The sequence below is a fragment of the Hemiscyllium ocellatum genome, chromosome 42 (genome assembly GCF_020745735.1).
Source record: "Hemiscyllium ocellatum isolate sHemOce1 chromosome 42, sHemOce1.pat.X.cur, whole genome shotgun sequence".
In the NCBI taxonomy this organism is placed as follows: Eukaryota; Metazoa; Chordata; class Chondrichthyes; order Orectolobiformes; family Hemiscylliidae; genus Hemiscyllium; species Hemiscyllium ocellatum.
This window is the reverse complement of record NC_083442.1, coordinates 16,354,920-16,374,968: the sequence shown is the minus strand read 5'-3', so window position 1 is coordinate 16,374,968 and position 20,049 is coordinate 16,354,920. Positions and strand designations below refer to the sequence as shown.

The following is a 20,049-nucleotide window of genomic DNA, read 5'->3' as shown; positions in this document are numbered from 1 at the left end:
CTCTGATGTCAAGCTGGCTGACTTTGTTGCAATAAATGCAATGACAATCATTTGATTTTTCGGTGATTTGTACTGTGGATAGCTACAAGTAGGAAGAGTGAATTTCCCTGCTGCCCATGTCTCAGAATTCAGCGTTATTCTGCTGTCACTGATGGTATTTGGTTAGCAGAAAGAAAACTGAAAGGTTACAATGTTCTGTGAATGGCGAGAGTTGGGAAGTGCTGTTGTTCAAAGGATATCCTTCTCAGGAGGCACTAGAAGCTAGACTCGAAAGAGCATTTTTATCATAGCAAAAGATCCCAAGTCATTTTACAGGGATGGTATCACACGATATTTAACAGTTTGTTACGTCGCTTCACTGACGTTGCACGCACAGAGCAATGGTTATGTTCCGATTGATTTAACTCAGTCTGTGATCTACATCTTTGTGTATAAGAGAAATGTATAAAGCAATGAAGTTATTATTTCCCAGCGAGTGTACGTCTTGGCTTCAGGCTAAAGTCAAGACTGTGACCTTGTGACTTCTTCGGTTGGAGAAATGTGACAGAGCATGTGCTTTTATTTCCTGGCCAGAAACCAGAAGTTTCAGAAAGGGACCTTCACGAAGGATCAGAGAATACCTCAACATGTGAGACATCAGTGACCTGGGCAAAGGAACTGAGGGCATTGGTGCTGAGTTTGCAGATGACACCAAGAGGAAATGAGAAGGCAGCAGAAGGACTTGGACAAGCTCAGGGTGTGAGCAAGCAAATGGCGGATGGAATCCAATATGGGAAAGTGTGAGCTCATGCACTTTGCTAGGCAGACTAAAAGTATAAATATTTTCTCAACGGAGAAAGGCCTCCGGAATCCGAAGCAAGATAGGGGTCAGAGTTCAGGATTCTCTTAAGGTTAACGTGCAAGCTCAATTGACAGGAGGACAGACGTAATGTGAGCATTCATTTCGAGAGGGCTGGAATACAAGAGCAGGGATGTACTGATAAAGCTGTATAAGACTCTGATCAGACTGCATTTGGAATATTGTGAGCGGTTTCGGACCTCGTATCTAAGGAAGGTGTGCTGCCCTGGGAGGGGATCCAGAGGAGGTTTCCAGGAATGATCCCAAGGTTGACAGGCTTGTCATATGAGGAACAGCTGAGGATTCTGGGTCTGTATTTGATGGAATTCAGAAGGGTAGGGGAGGATCGGATTGAATCTTACAGGATACTGAGAGGCCTAGAAAGAGTGAACATGGAAATGATGTTTTGACTCATAGGACAGACTAGAACTTGAGAGTACAGCCTCAGAATGAAGGGAGGATCCCTTAGAACTGAGATGAGGAGGATTTTTTTTAGCCAAAGGGTGGTTAATCTGTGGAAGTCATTGTCGCTGAGGGCTGTGGAGGCCAGGTCACTGTGTATATTTAAGGCATAGATAGGTTCTTCCTTATTAAAGGGATCAAAGGTTACAGGCAGAAGGCAGGAGGATGGGTCTGAGAAACATCTCAAACTCGATGGGTTGAAAGGCCAAACTCTGCTCCTGTATCTCATGGAGTAATGGTCCATCACGATGCACTTTCCTCAGTGAGGAGTTACTACAGGAATTGCTTATACAATGTCACTGCCAAAATCCTGAGGGTACCCATTGAGAATGAACTGGACTGGCCATATAAATGCAGTGGCTACAAGAGCAGGGAATACTCCTGTGAATAGCTCACCTCATAACTCTACAAAGCCTGTCCACCATCTATAAGGTACAAGTCAAGAGTGTGATGGAATACTCCCCACGTGCCTGGACGGGTGCAGCTCCAACAACACTCGAGAAGCTTGACATTATTTAAGGCAAAACAGCAACCATATCCACAAACATTCACTCCCTCCACCACCAATGCTCAGTAAAAGCAGTGTGTACTATCTACAAAATGCATGGTAGAAATTGACCAAAGATCCTCAGACAGCACCTTTCAAACCCATGACCACTTCTATTGAGAAGGGCAAGGGCAGCAGCAACATGGGAACACCACCCCCCTCCAAGCTCCACTCAAAGCCACTCACCATCTCGACTTGGATACATTTCGCCGTTCCTTCACTGTCGCTGGGTGAAAATCCTGGAATTCCTCACCTAATAGCATTGTGGGTCTACCCACAGCAGGCAGACTATAGTGGTTCAAGAAGGCAACTCACCCCCACCTTCTCAAGGGGCAACTAGGGACAGGACCCCAGAGGCAGTGACTCCCGCATCCCATGAGTGAGTAAAAAAATAGGTTTCCCAAAGTATAGGCTGAGATATGAGGGGGCTCACAAGCTGGAATGTTGAGCTCATATGTTCTGGGGTAGCGCTGGCCGCTGCGGAGCTCTGACTGAGTTATAACAACTGCGTCAGGCTCTGGCAGGGCCTCTCCCCCCCACCTATACCCCTAACTCTCTCCACAATGTCCTCGCTGAGGGAACACTACCATTTTCATGTCTCACGTTGTGATCCCAGTTGAGCGATATTTGGGAAGCACTAGTTTGTTGGTTAGAAGTTTTAGGGAAAATTCAAATCTGAATTTCCCCATTTTTAAACTTGACGAAGTAAATACATATTTTCTTCCACTATAACCACTGAAGGAAACTTTGAAAAATAACTCTGCAACAAAAATGGTCAGAAAGTTGCCAAAGAATACCTGTCACCTTAACCGCAACAAAAAAGACTGAGCAAGTAGCAGATATTAAAAAGGAATACTTGCATTTACATAGCACCTTTTCTTGCTACATCATTTTCCAACCAATGGATTCCTTTTAAAGTGCTGTAATGTATGCATCACTGCTGCCAATTTATACACTGCCAGCTTCTGCAAAAACCGCAGTGTGATATTATCCAGACGACTTTTGCGACGATACTTGAAGGACAAACAGGCAGGAATCAAGAAAGTAGGCACTCCCCACCCCTACCGTCCGAGCCTTCACGTCCGCCTTCCCCTGTTCTTCAAAGTGGTGCTATGTTTAGCCTACAGTCATCCTAACTGAGTCTCGATTTAGCACCTCCATGAGAGTACAGCGCTCCCTCACTGGAGAGATCAGATTTAATTTTTACACTCAAGCCTTGGATTGGTACTCATCATGTTGTCCATCCCCAAAGGTTTCTCCCCTTTCAATGCAGCCAAACACAATTGACAGATGATACCAGAGTATCTTTGCCAAGATATATTTTTTTCCCATAAAAGGTCAAACATTCTCTCTACAATGGCTCGGCAATACAACTCTCAGCATTTCTCATTTTGATAATAGCTTTGAGTTATGTTTGTCTGGTTTAGCTAGTGTTTGGAACTAATGTCTACATTAATATTTCAGATCTTAATCCTACCTCAAGATGCTCCAATAATTTTCTGGAATACAGTTTGAATTGGATCATTTGGGTAAAACCATCGCTGAACCAACTAGAGTAAAAAAGAATTCCCTGTTCCCATCTCACAATAATGATTGGATTCCCTACAGTGTGGAAACAGGCCCTTTGGCCCAACAAGTTCACACTGACCTTCAGAAGAGTTACCCACCCAGTCCCACTTCCCTCTGACTAATGCACCTAACACTACAGACAATTTAGCATGGCCAGTTCACCTGACCTGCACATCTTCGGATTGTGGGAGGAAACCGGAGGAAACCCACGCAGACGCGGGGAGAATGTGCAAACTCCACACAGACAGTCACCCGAGGCTGGAATCGAACCTGGTACCCTGAGGCAGCAGTGCTAACCAGTGAGCCACCGTACTGCCCGTAAATATAAAACAAAATCATAACTGGCTACAACCTGATCGGATTGGCCAATAGGCATGGGAGTGGCAGATGGCCTTTTTTTTCCCTGGAGTGTTGGAGGCTGAGGGCTGGCCTGACAGAGGTTTATAATATCCTGAGGGGCATGAATAGGGTGAATAACCAGGGTCTTTTTTCCCAGGATAGGGGAGTCCAAAACTAGAGACATAGGTTTAGGGTGAGAGGGATAAGATTTTTAAAGGGACCTAAGGGGCAACTTTTTCACACAGAGGGTGGTGTATGTATGGAATAATCTGCCAGAGGAAGTGCTGGAGGCTGATACAATTACAGCATTTAAAAGGCATCTGGATGGGATATAAGGAGGATGGAATTGGAGGGATATGGGCCAAACGCAGGTCAATGGGACTAGGTCGGATTGATTGTCAGTGCGAACAAATCGGACCGAAGCGTCTGTTTCCATGCTGACTCTAATGAGATTAAAAATGCTGACAGTGGAGGTCTAAAACAGAAACAAAAAGTACTAGAGAAAATCAGCAGATCTGGCAAGTTCTATGGCGACAGAAACAGAGTTAATGTTTTGAATCCAATGACCTTTCTTCAGAAGTGAAAGCTGGGGATAGGGTGGGAGTTGGGTTGCTGATCGGGGATAGGCGTGATTTGAATCAATGGAGGTGGTGCCCAGAGAGAGAGAGAGAGAGAGAGAGAGAGAGAGAGGGGAGAAAAGGAGAAAAAGAAAATGTTTTTTCAATTGAGATTTAACTTCAGGGTATGGTTTCCAATTTGACAATGACATTGAGGAAGTTCAGCTGTATGAACACAATGCTGTTCAAACCGCAGGTAGCATTATTTGGCAAGTGATGTCATAACCTGGCATTTGTCACAATAGCCAGTTTACCGTCAGCTAAACAGCTGAAGACAAAGGACCTCTTTTTTCTGTCATATCCAAGGACAACAGTCATTCAATTGAATTGGAAATAGGTTTACTTTTAAAAGTTGTTGACAAGAAAACATAATAGTCAGCAATGAATAATGAAGCATTTTTCTTTCCTTTGTCCCTTCCCACGATGTTGGCACCCCTGACAAGGACAGCGTTTCTTACCCAATGGTAACCGCCCTTGAGTAGCTCCCAAGGGCAATTGCACAGGGCAGCTCAGGGGTCGGTCGCGTTATTGGGGAATCTAGCATCACGTGTAGGGGAGTTGATGGTCTAGTGGTATTATTGCTGGGCTGTTAATTCAGGCAAATATCCTGGAGGCACAGGTTCAAATCCTGGTATGGCAGGCAGCGGAACTTGAATTCAACAAAAATCGGGAATTAATGATGACTGTGCAACCATTGTTGGAAAAATCCATCTGGTTCACTAATGCCATCCTTACCTGGTCTGGCCTACATGTGACTCCAGACCCACAATAATGTGGCTAACTGTTAACCTCTTCAGGGATAAGTGCTGACCTAGCCAGTGATGCCCTTGACCTGTGAATGTGCTTTTTAAAAGAACATAGGTAAAATTGGCAGGTTTCCTTCTTTAGGAAACCTATCTCTCTCAGTCGTAAATATGCACTCTGTTCCCACAACTCTCTGCGGCAAGCAGTTCCAAAGACTCTAAAACTTTCAGAGAAAAATTCCTCCTCATCTCAGCCTTAAGTTGGCACCTCTTTACTCTGAGGCTATGCCCTTTGGTCCTAGAGTCTCCCATGAGGAGAAACATTAACTCAACATTTACCCTGTCAAGCCCCTTAAGAATCCTACATGTTTCAGTGAGATCACCCCTCATTCTTCTCAACTCCAGAGAGTAGAATCCCAACCTGTATAGCCTTTGCTCATCAGACAATCCCTTCAAACCAGGGATCAGCTTAGTAAACCTTCTCATAACTGTCTCCAAGGAAATGACATCTTTCCTTAAATAAGGGGACCAAAACTACCAGATGTGGTCTCATCAGCACCTTGGTGAGTTGCAGAAGGACTTTCCTGCTGTTATACTACAACCTCCTTGAAATAAGAGCTAACATTCCATTAACCGTCTCCTTGCTCAACTGCAACAAGAACTGAACAATATCCAGGTTTGGGCCGACAAGTGGCAAGTAATATCCACAGCACACAAATGCCAGACAATGACCATCACCAATAAGAGACATTCTAACCACTGCCCCTTTGGTATTGCCATCACTGAATTCCCCCCCCCCCCCCACTGTCAACAAACTTGGAGTTACCATTGACCAAGAACTCAATTGGATTCACCACATAAACACCAATGGCTACAAGAGCAGGTGAGAGACTATGGATACAGCGGCAAGTAGCTGACCTCCTGACATCCCGAAGTCTATCCACCACCTACAAGGCACGAGTCAGGAGTGTGATGGAGTATTCCCCACTTACCTGGATGGGTGCAGCTCCAACAACACACAAAAGCTTGACACCATCCAGGACAAGGCAATCCGCTTGACTGGCAACACATCCACAAACATTCAATTCCACCACCACCACGCTGAATAGCAGCAGTGTGTGCTACCTACAGGATGCACTGCAGAAATTCACCAAAGATCCTTAGACAGCACCTTCCAAACCCATGACCACTCCCATCTAGGAGGCCAAGGGCAACAGGTACTTGGGAACACTACCACCTGCAAGTTCCCCTCCAAGCCACTCACCACCCTGACTTGGAAATATACCACCATTCTTTTGCAGTTGTTGGGTCAAAATCCTGGAATTCCTTCCCTAATGGCATTGTGGGTCAACCCACAACAAGTGGACTGCAGCAATTCAAGAAGGTAGCTCACCCCACCTTCTCAAGGGGCAACTAGGGGTGGGCTATCAATGCTGGCCAGGCAGTGACACCCAAGTTCACAAATGAATAAAAAAAACTTCCTGATTTCCTGCTGCTGTACCTGTAAGCTAGCTTTCTATGTTTTGTACACAGTAACCTGTGAGATATTGTATTATAGGTCTCTAACCCACTCCCATGAGTCTATACTTAATAACATTTAATTCCCATTTGATTCATTCATAACTCCTTACTTTCAATCATAAAACCGTGGTTTTGCAGTATATCTTACTATTACAATATTGACGAAAATGAAAACATCCCTTTCAACCTCTTCACACCTTTAACCCTTATCAGTCCATCAAAAGCCACCTCTGAATAAGTGTCCGTTTTATAAACAATACCATACCCCTCAACCTGAATAGATTACAGGTGTGACAATGCTGCTCCTTTAACAAGGTTATGTTGTCCTTGACTTTGTTTTCAGAGAGGTCATAAAAGACATAGACTCCAAAAAGTTTGGGGTTTAGGGACGATTTGTTTATAGCTAACAGGTATCACCTCAGGCAAAAGGCTTTTAAGTTTTAAAAAAAAGCCACTTGTACAATGATAGGGGAATGGCCAGTTCCCCTAGCTCAGGTTTTCCCTGGTTTGGTTTGGTTTTAGCAGTCTGGCTGTTCACTAAAAGGCAGTCAGTCATGAAGCTGCTGATCCAAGAAACAGCTCCATGGAAGAAGGTGTTCCCCGCGGAATCTCTCTGCCATCTCTCTCTCTCTCTCTCTCTCGCTCCTGTAAGACCCTGTGTTTTATGCCAAGAGGTATTTATGGGGATTGTTGCAAGTATTTGGAACAGCATCATTAAGTTGGGGTAATCTGTTGGGTGTTTGGATAGGTTAAGTTATTTTATATTCTGTTCTCTTTTGTTTGTGTTTCATCTGGCAATCTTGTGAATAAATTCTGTTTTGTTGCAAACAAAGTGGTTGGGTCAGCTGCATCCTGGAATATCCGCATTACATCAGCTTAAAACAACAAGCAAAGTTAGGGTCTGGGCTATTTCCTTGAAATGTTTTGAGGGAGCCTGGCCTGGTCCATAACAGATTGAGGGCTGTTTGCGGGATTTGTTCGATGGTTCCAAATTGGGATTGGGATTGTTAGAGTCAAAGGCAGCGAGTGGTGGGTGTTAGTGTCTTTTGTCCCGGGTGTTGAATTCGATTGGTTTAAACAGTGCTTGAGATAGCAATGCCTCTTCCAGTCATCACGAGTTTTCTGAGGACGGAAACCTTGGGGGTTTTGTAAAAGGTGATTAAGGCCAAGCTGCTGGGATTAACAGACATGAGGAAAGGAGAGATAATTACAGCAATAGCTCAGCATTTACATTTGCTGGAAACACCCCCAGGATCTTTGGAGAGAGCTAAAGTTCAAGTGAAAATGAAGCAGAGTGAGTTAAGGAAAGGAAAGGGCAACAGAAATGAAACAGTTTGAATTATGAGAAAAAGCCAAGGACACCATAACATTGTTAAAGGAGCAGCATCATTAGACAGAACTCCAAACGGTTAATGTACTTGCTGAATACCTTTAAACAGGACCAGTAGGCCCTTAACTGACAACACAGCACTTCGGTGAAACTGCATAAATGAATGAAACTCACATGGGCAAATAGTAAACAAATCTCTTGACCCAGCTGCAGTAATCAGTTTAACATCCCTTACTCTTCTATCCTTTCCTCTTTAGAGTATCTAGGCCGAGTATTATTACTAACTTAAAAGACAAAAGGATTAACGTCTCTTAATTATGTAAGCAGACTGGACAGAAACTCTTAGATTAGATTCCCTACGGTGTGGAAACAGGCCCTTCGGCCCAACCAGTCCACACCGACCCTCCGAAGAGTAACCCACCTCAACCTATTTCCCTCTGACTAACCGACCTACCACTATGGGGCAATTTAGCATGGCCAATTCACCTAACTTACACACCTTTGGACTGTGGGAGGAAACTCACACAGACACAGGGAGAATGTGCAAACTACACACAGAGAGTCGCCCGAGGCTGGAATTAAACCTGGGACCCTAGTGCTGTGAGGCAGCAGTGCTAACCACTGAGCCACCGTGCCGCCTTAATCTTATCAGGAGTACCAGCCAGTACTTAGCAAATGTGTAGGCCCATCTCCTGCTTCCTGAAACCTTTGGGTATTATAGATAAAACAATGTAACACCACAGTGGTGGAATTTTAATGTATATAAGAGTGGTAGATAAAGAGGCAACTGTAAGAACTGTACTTTGGGATTCCGTTGCTGCCTTGAACTGTGCTACTGCGGTAGCTGAATAAAGAGGCCATTTTCACCACTGACCAACTTCGCTCATTAGTTGAACACGATCCCACAGCCCCCAAGTCTGCCATTTTTCTCCATTTAAATAATAGATTGGTCACTGGTTACAATTCTGAATTATGACCACAATCACATTGCTACTGCCTCCCCAAAGACAGTCCCAAGCCAATTCCTTATTGTCCTGGAGATGTAACATAAATACAGGGGAACCTCAATTATCCGGACGAGGTGGGTGGGCACTAGTTCATTCGGATAATCGATTATTCGGTTAATTGAATAAATGTTTTTCCTCTGAGGCCCAGAGTTTTTAAGGTCTGCTGCCCATTCAGAAGACCAGCAGCAGCACACGGCACGTGAGACTCTGCCTCGCCCCGACCCCAAACCCGTCCAATACTCACCTGAGCGGTCCCCCCATCCGTCCCCACCCCCTCTCTGGGGCAGCACGCGCGCGCGCACGCACACACACACACACACACACACACACACACACGCCTTTCTACTGCAAAGTTTTAACAGGTTCTACCTTTGCCCTGTACAGGAAATGTTAAAGAGATTATCTGGGGAAGGGGCAGGAGGTTAGGGTACACGCCTCTGTAGAACTCCAGGGAAAGTGTGGGGCGAGAGAGAGGACAGGAGGTCAGCCATTTGGAGACAGTGACTGTTTAATCACTCCAAACAAAAGATGCGATATAATGTTTCTATCGGGACCTCGAGATCTCCTTCGGATAATCCGTTTTTCGGATAATTGGTATTCGGATAATCGAGGTTCCTCTGTACAAGCGCTTATGGTCACCACTAGGTCACGCATTTGGAAGAATTCATATTTGATTCCTGACAGAAGCTGAAATTGGGGAATAGTGTACCAGAGAGAGATAGAGGCGGCCCAATACTTCCTCAAGATGCTTGTGTGTGGTTGCTGCGTCTGACGCATCTGTCAAACTTCCAGTTCAATCTTACAGTCCCTTCGCATTTCCATTGTGGACTCTCCCCTCTGCTTTTTAATCTAATTTCCCAATATTGTCGGGTACAAAGCCGAAACAAAACTGAAAATTACAAATGTGTGTGGGTTCCCTGAAAGTCCACACTGTAGCGATTCCATGATCTATGATCACACCACTCACCAGTGATATTTGCAACATGGCATTTCACATGACACTATTTCTACAGCAGAGAAAGGGTGAGGCTCAAAAAAATTGCAGAACACTGATATTTGGAAATAGAAATGCGGGTTCTGAAATTTATTGAAATGTCATCAACTTGAAATGCTATATTTTTAATCATTTCACAGTTGCTGCCTGAACTTTTCCAGTAATTTTAAATGTAACTCAGTGCTCACAGAGCTGAGGGATTTCATTAGAGGTCCCTGACTATTGGCGGTTGCTTCAGAGGTTTGAACTGTGAAATTCAGTGGATTATTTCCCCTTTCCTCCTCCTAATAGCAAATCACATTCAAAACTCAAAACAAATCACATGGAGATGTACAACTGCAAAGGCATTGGGTCCAGGAGTGGGCCATTCAGCCCCTCTTCACTTTTCTGCCCTTCATAACATCATGGCTGATCTGACTGTGGCCTGAACTTCATTCTCCTGCATGTCCTCATAGTCCTGAACCCCCCCCTTGTCGATCAAACACCTGACAAACTCAGCCTCGAATATACTCAACCCATCTCCTCCTGTGGATTGTCTACAGTTTGTCATTTTACCAACCATGGCAACTGGTCAAGACATTAGCATCTCTGGATCAGGCTGATCCCACTGTACCTTTTTTATCAAGCTGGGAGCTTCTTCCAACTTTATCTGGTAAAGAATTTCTTTCCCCCCAACGTAAACAGTGCTTCCCTCACGGAGCGTGGTTGTATATTCCTCAGTCGAGTGAAATAGGAACCGTTCTTGAATTTCAGCTGTAAAGATAGAAAAGAGCACGGATTGACTGATTATTGATCAACTCAAAGGACAGGGAAAAGAACAAACTGTCATTGGAATGAAATGGTAACCATGGCGACAGGATAGGAGTGACTGAAACGGCCCAATTTCCCATAACATGTGTAACATGACATGTAAACCCAGAATACTACAAGTATTCTCTCTCTGAACGTGTCCATTATAATTTCTCCACTGAGATAATGAGTGATGGGGGAGCGGTCTCCCAAATGCAGACCGACTCAGTATCCCACAAGAAGCCCTGATTATGGTACTTCCTGAAAGCAAGGAGATAGGCAGCATTAGTTCGTTGAGAGAATTGCACACAGTTACATTATTTATCACAGTTCTTAGTGTGAAGTGTGTGTCGCTGGGAAAGCAGAGTAGGTCAGGCAGCTTCTGAGGAGCAGGAGAATCGACGTTTCAGACAAGGGCTTATTCTCCTGCTCTGCGGATGCTTCCCGACCTACTGTGCTTTTCCAGCACCACACTTTCGACTCTGATCTCCAGCATCTGCAGTCCTCACTTTCTCCTAGCTCTCAGTGTGAGCTTTATACACTCCTTCAGAAAGAACAGGTGTGATCAATATTCATGTTCACTTAACCATGGAGAGGGACTATCCAAATCCAACGCAAAGTCATGTAATTCAATGAAGGAGGCCTCTGAATGCAGTGGATGGTATCCCCTTCCTCTGAGCCAGGGGATTCAGGTTCAAATCTCACTCCAGGCAATCACTGGTCCAGGAAGGTGTGTTGGAATGTTACAAAACAGCGAGATCATCAAGTTGTAACCCTATTACATGCTAGAATGTGAGAGAATCGGCCACAGGATGGGAAGAAATTGGAGTCTCTAATAGCTGTCTCTCCAAGCTGTAATATGCACGACACAAAAGTGTCTGTCACCATTAACTGGAGCGCTAGGAGGAATGAGATTGGTGCCAACAACACTGAGTTTAAATCCTATTCTGGCTGTATTTGGGACGGGGCTCCATTGTAATCTGAAGCCATCCTCAGATGGCTAGCTGGAGAAGGGATTACAATTGCGTTGATATTGCTGAGCATTAGAGGCCTTTGAGCTGACAGAAACAACATTGATTCACTGTCCAACTGTTTCTGGGGTGCTGCACCTTGGAAGGAAAACTCCTCCATGCTGGACGAAATTACCCTTTCAGTCCACAGTCACTGTTTCCCAAATTTATCAGGGGTTTCACTCCACCAACCCTTAGGTTCTTTCAATTGTGTGTCCTCTGTTTCCTCAGGGACAACTCTCCCTCGCTTACTCTTTGAAAATGTGTCGCAATTTTGAACGCCTGATTTACATTTCCCCATTGCCTTCCCTGTTTTAAGCCTCAGGTTTTCTGAGATCCTCTGAAGAAGAGTCACCGGACTCTCTTCACAGAATTGCTAAGTTTTTCCAACCATTTCTGTTTTTGTTTCTGTTTCTCTGACCACCCCATATCATTGACGTCCTGCATAATATTCCGGTAAATGTAATGGGTTGCAGTGGTTCAAGAAGGCAGGTCATCACCACTTTCTTACTGCAATTAAAAGTGGGCATTAAACTTTGGTACTTGTACTGAATCCCATATCCCAAGAATAGATTTTTTAAAAGTACAAAGTTTCAGTAATTAGACACAAATCTTTGGGCCTTTCTTGCTGCAGTGTTAAGTAGGTGCAAGGGGGTACTGCAGGTGCTGGAGATTCCTGATGAAGGGCTTTTGCCCGAAACATCGATTTTCCTGCTCCTTGGATGCTGCCTGACCTGCTGTGCTTTTCCAGCACCACTCTGATCCTGACTGCTGCAGTGTTAAACCAATTCATCTCCCTTGACTGTGCTGCAGCCTTTGGTAGTAATGGACTGCAGATGCTCCTGGCACTGAGAGTGGGTCGATGAGTTGAAAGACCTGTAAACTGCTTAATAAAAATAAAAACAAATACCCAAAACATCCAGCAAGTCAGAAAACTGTTTCACCAACTCTATGATTATCAACCCTTCTAACTCACTCCACAGTTTCTCCATGACCCACCCTCTCCTGTCGTTTCTATTATGATTGCCAATGTTTAGAATTCACTGAGTTATGTGGTAAAGCTGTTTTCAACTCTGATTTACAGATCATTCCACCCATAAGCTTCAAACCTCAATAACACCATCATCTGTCTTTCTTCTATCCTGTTTTCCTCTCTCAACATCTTGCCTTTTGCATTTTGTTTCCACTGATGTATTTCTGGAACATTACATTGCCATTCTGCTCCAGTGGTTTGAGATGCGGCCTGCATCACAGTTGACCAACCAAGCCTTGGCACTATTCATGTTTACATATTTTACAAGACAGAAAAATAAATGCTTCCTCTTAATGTTCATTCTTGGGGCAAGGGCATTGCTGGCTGGGCCAAGCTTTATTGACAGCCCCCAGAGTCGTACAGCCATCGAGCCCAGACAAAGGCCCTTCAGACTATCCAGTCCGTGCTGACCGCAATCCCAAACTAAACTAGTCCCACCTGCCTGCTTTTGGCCCATATCCACTCAAACATTTCCTGTTCATGTACTTATCCAAATGTCTTGTAGCTGTACCCGCATCTCTGGAAGTTCATTCCACACCCAAAACCACTCCCTATGTAAAGACATTGCCCCTTCTGTCTTTTTGAAATCTTTCTCCTCCCATCTTGAAAATATGCTCTTTGGTCTTGAAATCTCCAACCCTAGGAAAAGGGCACCTGCTATTCATTTTACCTATACCCCTCATGATTTTATAAATGTCTATAAGGTCACCCCTCCACCTCATATGCTCCAGTGAAAACGGTTCCAGCCTACAGTGAGGTTGCCTTTTTCAACCACTGCAGTCCATGTGCTAGACCACTGTGCTGTTGAGGAGGGAATTCCAGGATCATGGCCAGCAACACTGAAGGAAAGGCGATAATTTCCAAGTCAGGATGCTGAGTGGTTTGTAGGGAACTTGCAGGTGTATGTGCTGCCCTTGACCTTTTAGTTGGAAGTGGTCATGGGTTTGGAAGGTGCTGTGTTAGGAGCTTTGGTGAATTTCTGCACACGGTACACATTGCTACTCTGTGCATCCATGATAGAGGGAACGGATGTTTGTGGATGTGATGCCAATCAAGCAAGCTGCTTTGTCCTGAATGACATTGAGTTTCATGAGTGTTGTTGGAGCTGCACCCATCTAGGCAAGTGCGGAGTACGCCATCACACTCCTGACTTGTGCCTAGTAGATGATGGACAGGCTCTGGGGAGTCAAGAGGTGAGTTACGTACCACAGTATTTCTAGCATCTGATCTATTTTTGTAGTCACTGTAGTTATATGGCCAGTCCAATTCAGTTTTGGGTCAATGGTAACCCCAAGATGGTTAACAGTGAAGGATTCAGTGATGGTCATTGCCTGGTATTTGTATGGTGTGAACGTTATTTGTCATTTGGTAAAAACAATGACTGCAGATGCTGGAAACCAGATTCTGGATTAGTGGTGCTGGAAGAGCACAACAGTTCAGGCAGCATCCAAAGTGCAGCGAAATCGACGTTTCGGGCAAAAGCCCTTCATCAGGAATCCACTTGTCAGCCCAAGTCTGGATATAGTCCAGACCTTGTTGCATTTGATCATGGACAGTTTCGGTATCTAAGAAGTTGTGAATGATGCTGAACACTCACCAACAGGTAACCTCCCCACTTCTGACCTTATGATGGAGTTAAGAGCATTGATGAAGCATGGTTGAGTATAGGACCCTACCCTGAGGAACTCCTGCACAGATGACTGGAACTTAGATGACTGACCTTCAACAACCACAAACACCTCCCTACGTGTCTAGTATGACTCCAATTAGGGGAGTGTTTTCTCACTAATGCATGCTATTTCCTATCTTGCTCAGGCGCCTTGCTACCACACTTAGTTGAATGTAATCTTGTTCTCAGGACAATCCCTCCCACTTCTCCTCTCTCTGTATTCAAACTGAGATTGTAATGAGGCCAACAGATGAGTGGCCCTGACAGAACCCAAACTGGCCATCAATGAGCTGGGCAAGTGCTGCTTGATAAAAACTAATAATAATAATTCCTTCAATATTTTACGATAATAGACTGTAAATTGATGAAGCCTCAATTGACCGATTTGGATTTGTCCTGTTTGAGTACGGGACATACCTGGACAATTAGATTCCCTCCAGTGTGGAAACAGGCCCTTCGGCCCAACCAGTCCACACCAACCCTCTGAAGAGTAACCCACCCAGGCCCATTTCTCTGCAACTAATGCACCTAACACTATGGGCAATTTAGAATGCCGAATTCACCTGACTGGGACATCTTTGGACTGTGAGAGGAAACCACAGCACCTGGAGGAAACCCATGCGGACACATGGAGAATGTGCAAACGCCACACAGACAGTTGCCCAAGGCTGGAATTGAACCTGGATCCCTGGTGCTGTGAGGCAGTAGTGCCAACCACTGAGCCACTGTGCCACCCCAACCACCATGCTGCCCCAATTTTCCACATTGTCAGGTAAATACCAGTGTTGTAACTGTACTGCAAGAGCTTAGCTAGGGGAGAGGTATGTTCTGGAGCACATGTCTTCAGTACTATTGCTGAAATCTGACAGGGGCCACAGTCTTCACTGTATCCAGTGCCATTATCCATTTCTTGAATTCACGTGGAGTGAATCGAATTGGCTTAATATTGAAAACTATGTTCCAATGCGTAATATAATATATTAATGTTCATTCTCTGTGCGAACTGCCGCCCAGTTGACCTTCACTTCATTCCATCTGCTCGTTCTCACAGCCCTTTCCTGCTCATGTTTATGTAGCTTCCCTTTCAAGGCTTCATTATCTTTCACCTCAAGTGTTTCTGCTGTGGAGTCATTTTTAGATTAGACTTACAGTGTGGAAACAGGCCCTTCGGCCCAACAAGTCCACACCGACCCGCCGAAGCGAAACCCACCCATACCCCTACATTACCCCTTACCTAACACTACGGGCAATTTAGCATGGCCAATTCACCTGACCCGCACATCTTTGGACTGTGGGAGGAAACCGGAGCACCCGGAGGAAACCCACGCAGACACGGGGAGAACGTGCAAACTCCACACAGTCAGTCGCCTGAGTCGGGAATTGAACCCGGGTCTTCAGGCGCTGTGAGGCAGCAGTGCTAACCACTGTGCCACCGTGCCGCCTTGTTGCACAGCGGATAATATCACTATCAGAAGTTTCGGGTTTGAGTCCCACTCTGGTACTTGATAGCCGAGGAAGGTACGCTTGTACCCTGGCCAAGACCAACAGCGTGTAAACAATTTCTGGTGTGCCTAAAGCAGGCAGTGGCAGTGGGATTGGTCACCTAGTTGCATGCGTTATGTGGAGCGCCACTCCTCAAATTATACGCTACAGCAGCTTATTCCAGGAAGAAAATAAACGCTTATGGAAACATAGATAGCACTTGCTTTGACTGCCAGCTACATCAATAAGATAGTCATGCTATATTCGAATAGTTCTCTCAGCAACTTTCTCTTGAATTTCCTACTGAATTTACTGGTACACTCAATTTGATTTCCCCACAAATAGAAATATTTTGTCAATATCTACCATCTCAAACCTGTCCCTAATTTTAAAAGCTTTATCATCTCTCAGCTGTCGCTCTTCTGTGAAAAGAAAACAAAGCTGTTCATAATTTTCTGAAATTGGAAACCTTACAGAGTCCCTGCTCCCTCCCTTTTATTTTAGCCTGCTGGACACACTCTCCTCATTCCTGAAGAAGGGCTCGTGCCCGAAACGTCGACTCTCCTGCTTCTGCTTGACCTGCTGCGCTTTTCCAGCAACACATTTTCAACCTTACAGAGTCAGCCTCCAGGACTCTCAGTTTCAGTACTATCCATCACCTCATACCAGCAGGTACAAAACCTCAACAATGGGCAGTATTGTGGCTCAGTGGTTAGCACTGCTGCCTCACAGCACCAGGAACTCAGGTTTTGATTCCACCCTCGGGCGACTGCCTGTGTGGAGTTTGCATATTCTCCCTGTTTCTGCGTGGGTTTGCTCCAGGTGCTCTGGTTTCCTCCCACACTCCAAAGATGTGCAGGTTTAGGTGGATTGGCCATGCTAAATGCTTGTAGTGCTCAGGGATATGCAGGCTAGGTGGGTTAACGATGGAGAATGCAGAATTACAGGGATACGGTAGGGGGTGCGTCTGGGTGGGAGGGTCAGCGTGGACTTGGCACACTGTAGGGATTCTATGATATCACCTCCTTGTCGATTGCTGCAATTTCATTTCATCACCCAGCTGGCTGCTTGTGAGGTTGACTAATCTTGATTCACCTTGACAAACCTCTGCTAGTGCCCCATGAACAATGAATGAATCAATGCATCCTAATGCAATGTCGTCACCACTAATCATCCAACAGGTACTGTGACAGGCGCCTGAACAACGCCATGAGATGACAGACTAACCCCACCACTCACTCGTTATCGCCCAGTGAGATTGTGCAATCCCCTCATTGCAATTTGCTCATCCTGTCCCTCTGTAAGGCATGCTCTCAGTCTTTATCCTGTCAAATTCCTGACCTTCAGCCTCTGTTTCTCCAAGAAAAATACAAAACACTGAAAATCAGCAACATGCAGATAAATTGATGTCAAAGGTCAGCACCCGTAAATAAGTTCAGGTTTCGGGGTTCAGAGAAGAATTTTTATGTGGGGCAATTTTGGTCTTTCATTCTTTCTCCAACAACTGTGTAATCTTTCCTGACTGTTAACTCTGTTGTCATTAAAATGGATAAGTGTGAATGTCAGCTCTCTAGAAACTGGTGAGAAAGATTGAAGCTGATTATATTTTTGTGGATGGCACTTAAAAAGTTAAACAGCACACAACGCCAAGTTACAGTCCGACAGGTTTATTTGGAAACACTAGCTTTCAAGGTGGCTCACAGTCACAGGACACCTCACACCTTAACTGCATAATCTGGGCTGACATAAAATCATTCTCAACAAAGGGCTTTTGCCCGGAACATCGATTCTCCTGTTCCTTCGGTGCTGCCTGACCTGCTGTGCTTTTCCAGCAACACATTTTCAGCTCTGATCTCCAGCATCTGCAGTCCTCACTTTCTCCTGACATGAAATCATTCCCAACAAAGGGCTTTTGCCCGAAACATTGATTCTCCTGCTCCTTGGATGCTGCCTGACTTACTGTGTTCTTCCAGCACCGCACTCTCGACTCTAATCTCCAGCATCTGCAGTCCTCACTTTCGCCAAAGTTCCCTTGAGGGTGTAACTTTTAAAAAGTTCTGTGATTTACATATGAAAGAACTGAAACCAATATGTTCATTCTAAAAGATGAGAAACTTAACAAACAATCCAGACCTTTTACAATGTATAATTTCGATAACATCACACTGTAAACTTTTGCTATAAATTCTGTGTCTTACGATCTTACACTCCACAACCACCTGATGAAGGAGCGTCGCTCCGAAAGCAAGTGCTTCCAATTAAACCTATTGGACTATAACCTGGTGTTGTGTGATTTTTAACTGAGGAAAGGGACATCGACAATGACAGTGCCAGTATCACCTGGTACCAAAACCTTCACAATGACAGAAATGGATCACCAGGAGGAGAGAATTCACAAAAGAGAATGACAGGGAGAAATAGATAGTGTAAACAGATACAGATGCTAGAGATAGTGATTAATGAGAGGAGACAGTGAGGACTGCAGATGCTGGAGATCAGAGCTGAAAATGTGTTGCTGGAAAAGTGCAGCAGGTCAGGCAGCATCCAAAGAGCAGGAGAATTGACGTTTCGGGCATAAGCCCTTCTTCAGGAATGAGGAATGTAACTTTTAAAAAGTTCTGTGATTTACATATGAAAGAACTGAAACCAATATGTTCATTCTAAAAGATGAGAAACTTAACAAATAATCCAGATATTTTTCAATGTATAATTTCAATAACATCACACTGTAAACTTTTGCTATAAATTCTGTGTCTTACGATCTTACACTCCACTTTCCTCATTCCTGAAGAAGGGCTTATGCCCGAAACGTCGATTCTCCTGCTCTTTGGATGCTGCCTGACCTGCTGCGCTTTTCCAGCAACACATTTTCAGCGCAGATAGTGATTAACGAGAGCCAAAGATCAAATGATGCTGATTGAACCATGGGCATACAGATCAGCATGGAGAGAGAAAAGTAGATGGAGATAGATAACTAAAGGGATAGAAGAAAATAAAGAGATAGTCTTGTTGGTCCAGTGCTTTCTCTGCACAGGTGCTGCCAATCCTGCAGAGTTTCTCCAGCAATTTCTGTTTTTGTTTCTGATTTCCAGCATCCACATTTCTTTAGGTTTTTAGGAATGAAAACAAACAGCTTTTCTGAGCGTCCCGGGTGCATTGAGGGCGATAATGGGAGCAAATGGCTGGAGGTATAGATTGACAGAGAGATGCAGAGCTCGGTGAAGGGTTGGATTAATGCAAGTCCCAAGCCCCAGGCTGCCCCAGAACTGGGGACAAATTAGCCCGGCGACACCGGAGAATATTCAGCGATATAATTTAAATCCCCTCCCTCACTGAGTGCTCACAGTTTACACACACACAGACACACACACACACACAATGCCCTCCCCATGGAAATGGGGTCAGGAGCCCCCACTTACCCATCAGATTCAGTTTGAGTCGGGGTAAGGTACGGGATGAGGCGCTGCTGAGGAGGAGCGAGAGGAAGAGACCGAGCAGAGACATCTCTGGCCGTGGATTCTGTGTTAAGTCCCTGACAGACTGACCAGTCTTCAGCTCACCCCCTTCCCTTTCAGTCTGATCTGCACAGCCTTGCAGTGGGAGGGACTATAGTGGGTGTACAGCAGTTACACTGTAATCATGTGGAGGTCCGATTAGAGAGTACTACAGACCCAGTCACTGGTTAAATATCTAATTATCAAACAGAAATACTTCATCAATGCGGTCATTCTCATACCGGCGTGTAAAACGATGACTTTAAAAATGCATCCATGGGAAGTGAGTGCGGCTAGCTGAACCAGTTCTTGTTTCGATCCCCTAGTTTCTCTGGAGAAGGTGTAGGTGGGCTATATTCTGGAACCGATTAGTATACAGTACAGCATTTACTATAGAGACACACTGTGCTGTTAGGGAGAGTATTCCAGGATTTAGACACGAAAGGAACAGCGATTTACTTCCAAAATAGGATGGTGGGCGGGAACCTGCAGGTAGTGTGGTAGGTGCTGCCTTATTCTCCTACATGGTAGATAGAGCTCATGGGTTTGGAAGGTGTTGTCTGATGAATTTCTGCAGTGCATCAGTGGTACACACTGCTACTGCT

General features: G+C 44.9%; 1 protein-coding gene across 1 annotated transcript in view; it reads right to left on the bottom strand.

Moving 5' to 3' along the window:
- Window positions 1–19,761, bottom strand: part of LOC132834865 (semaphorin-7A-like) — a 50,193-nt gene extending 30,432 nt beyond the window's left edge. The window contains exons 1-2 of the mRNA XM_060853968.1: window positions 19,370–19,761; window positions 10,581–10,720 (exon numbers count right to left, since the gene is read on the bottom strand). Coding sequence (XP_060709951.1) covers window positions 10,581–10,720; window positions 19,370–19,454 — 225 coding nt within the window. The 5' untranslated portion in view covers window positions 19,455–19,761. The remainder of the gene's footprint in view (window positions 1–10,580; window positions 10,721–19,369) is intronic.
- Window positions 19,762–20,049: the final 288 nt, after the last annotated feature.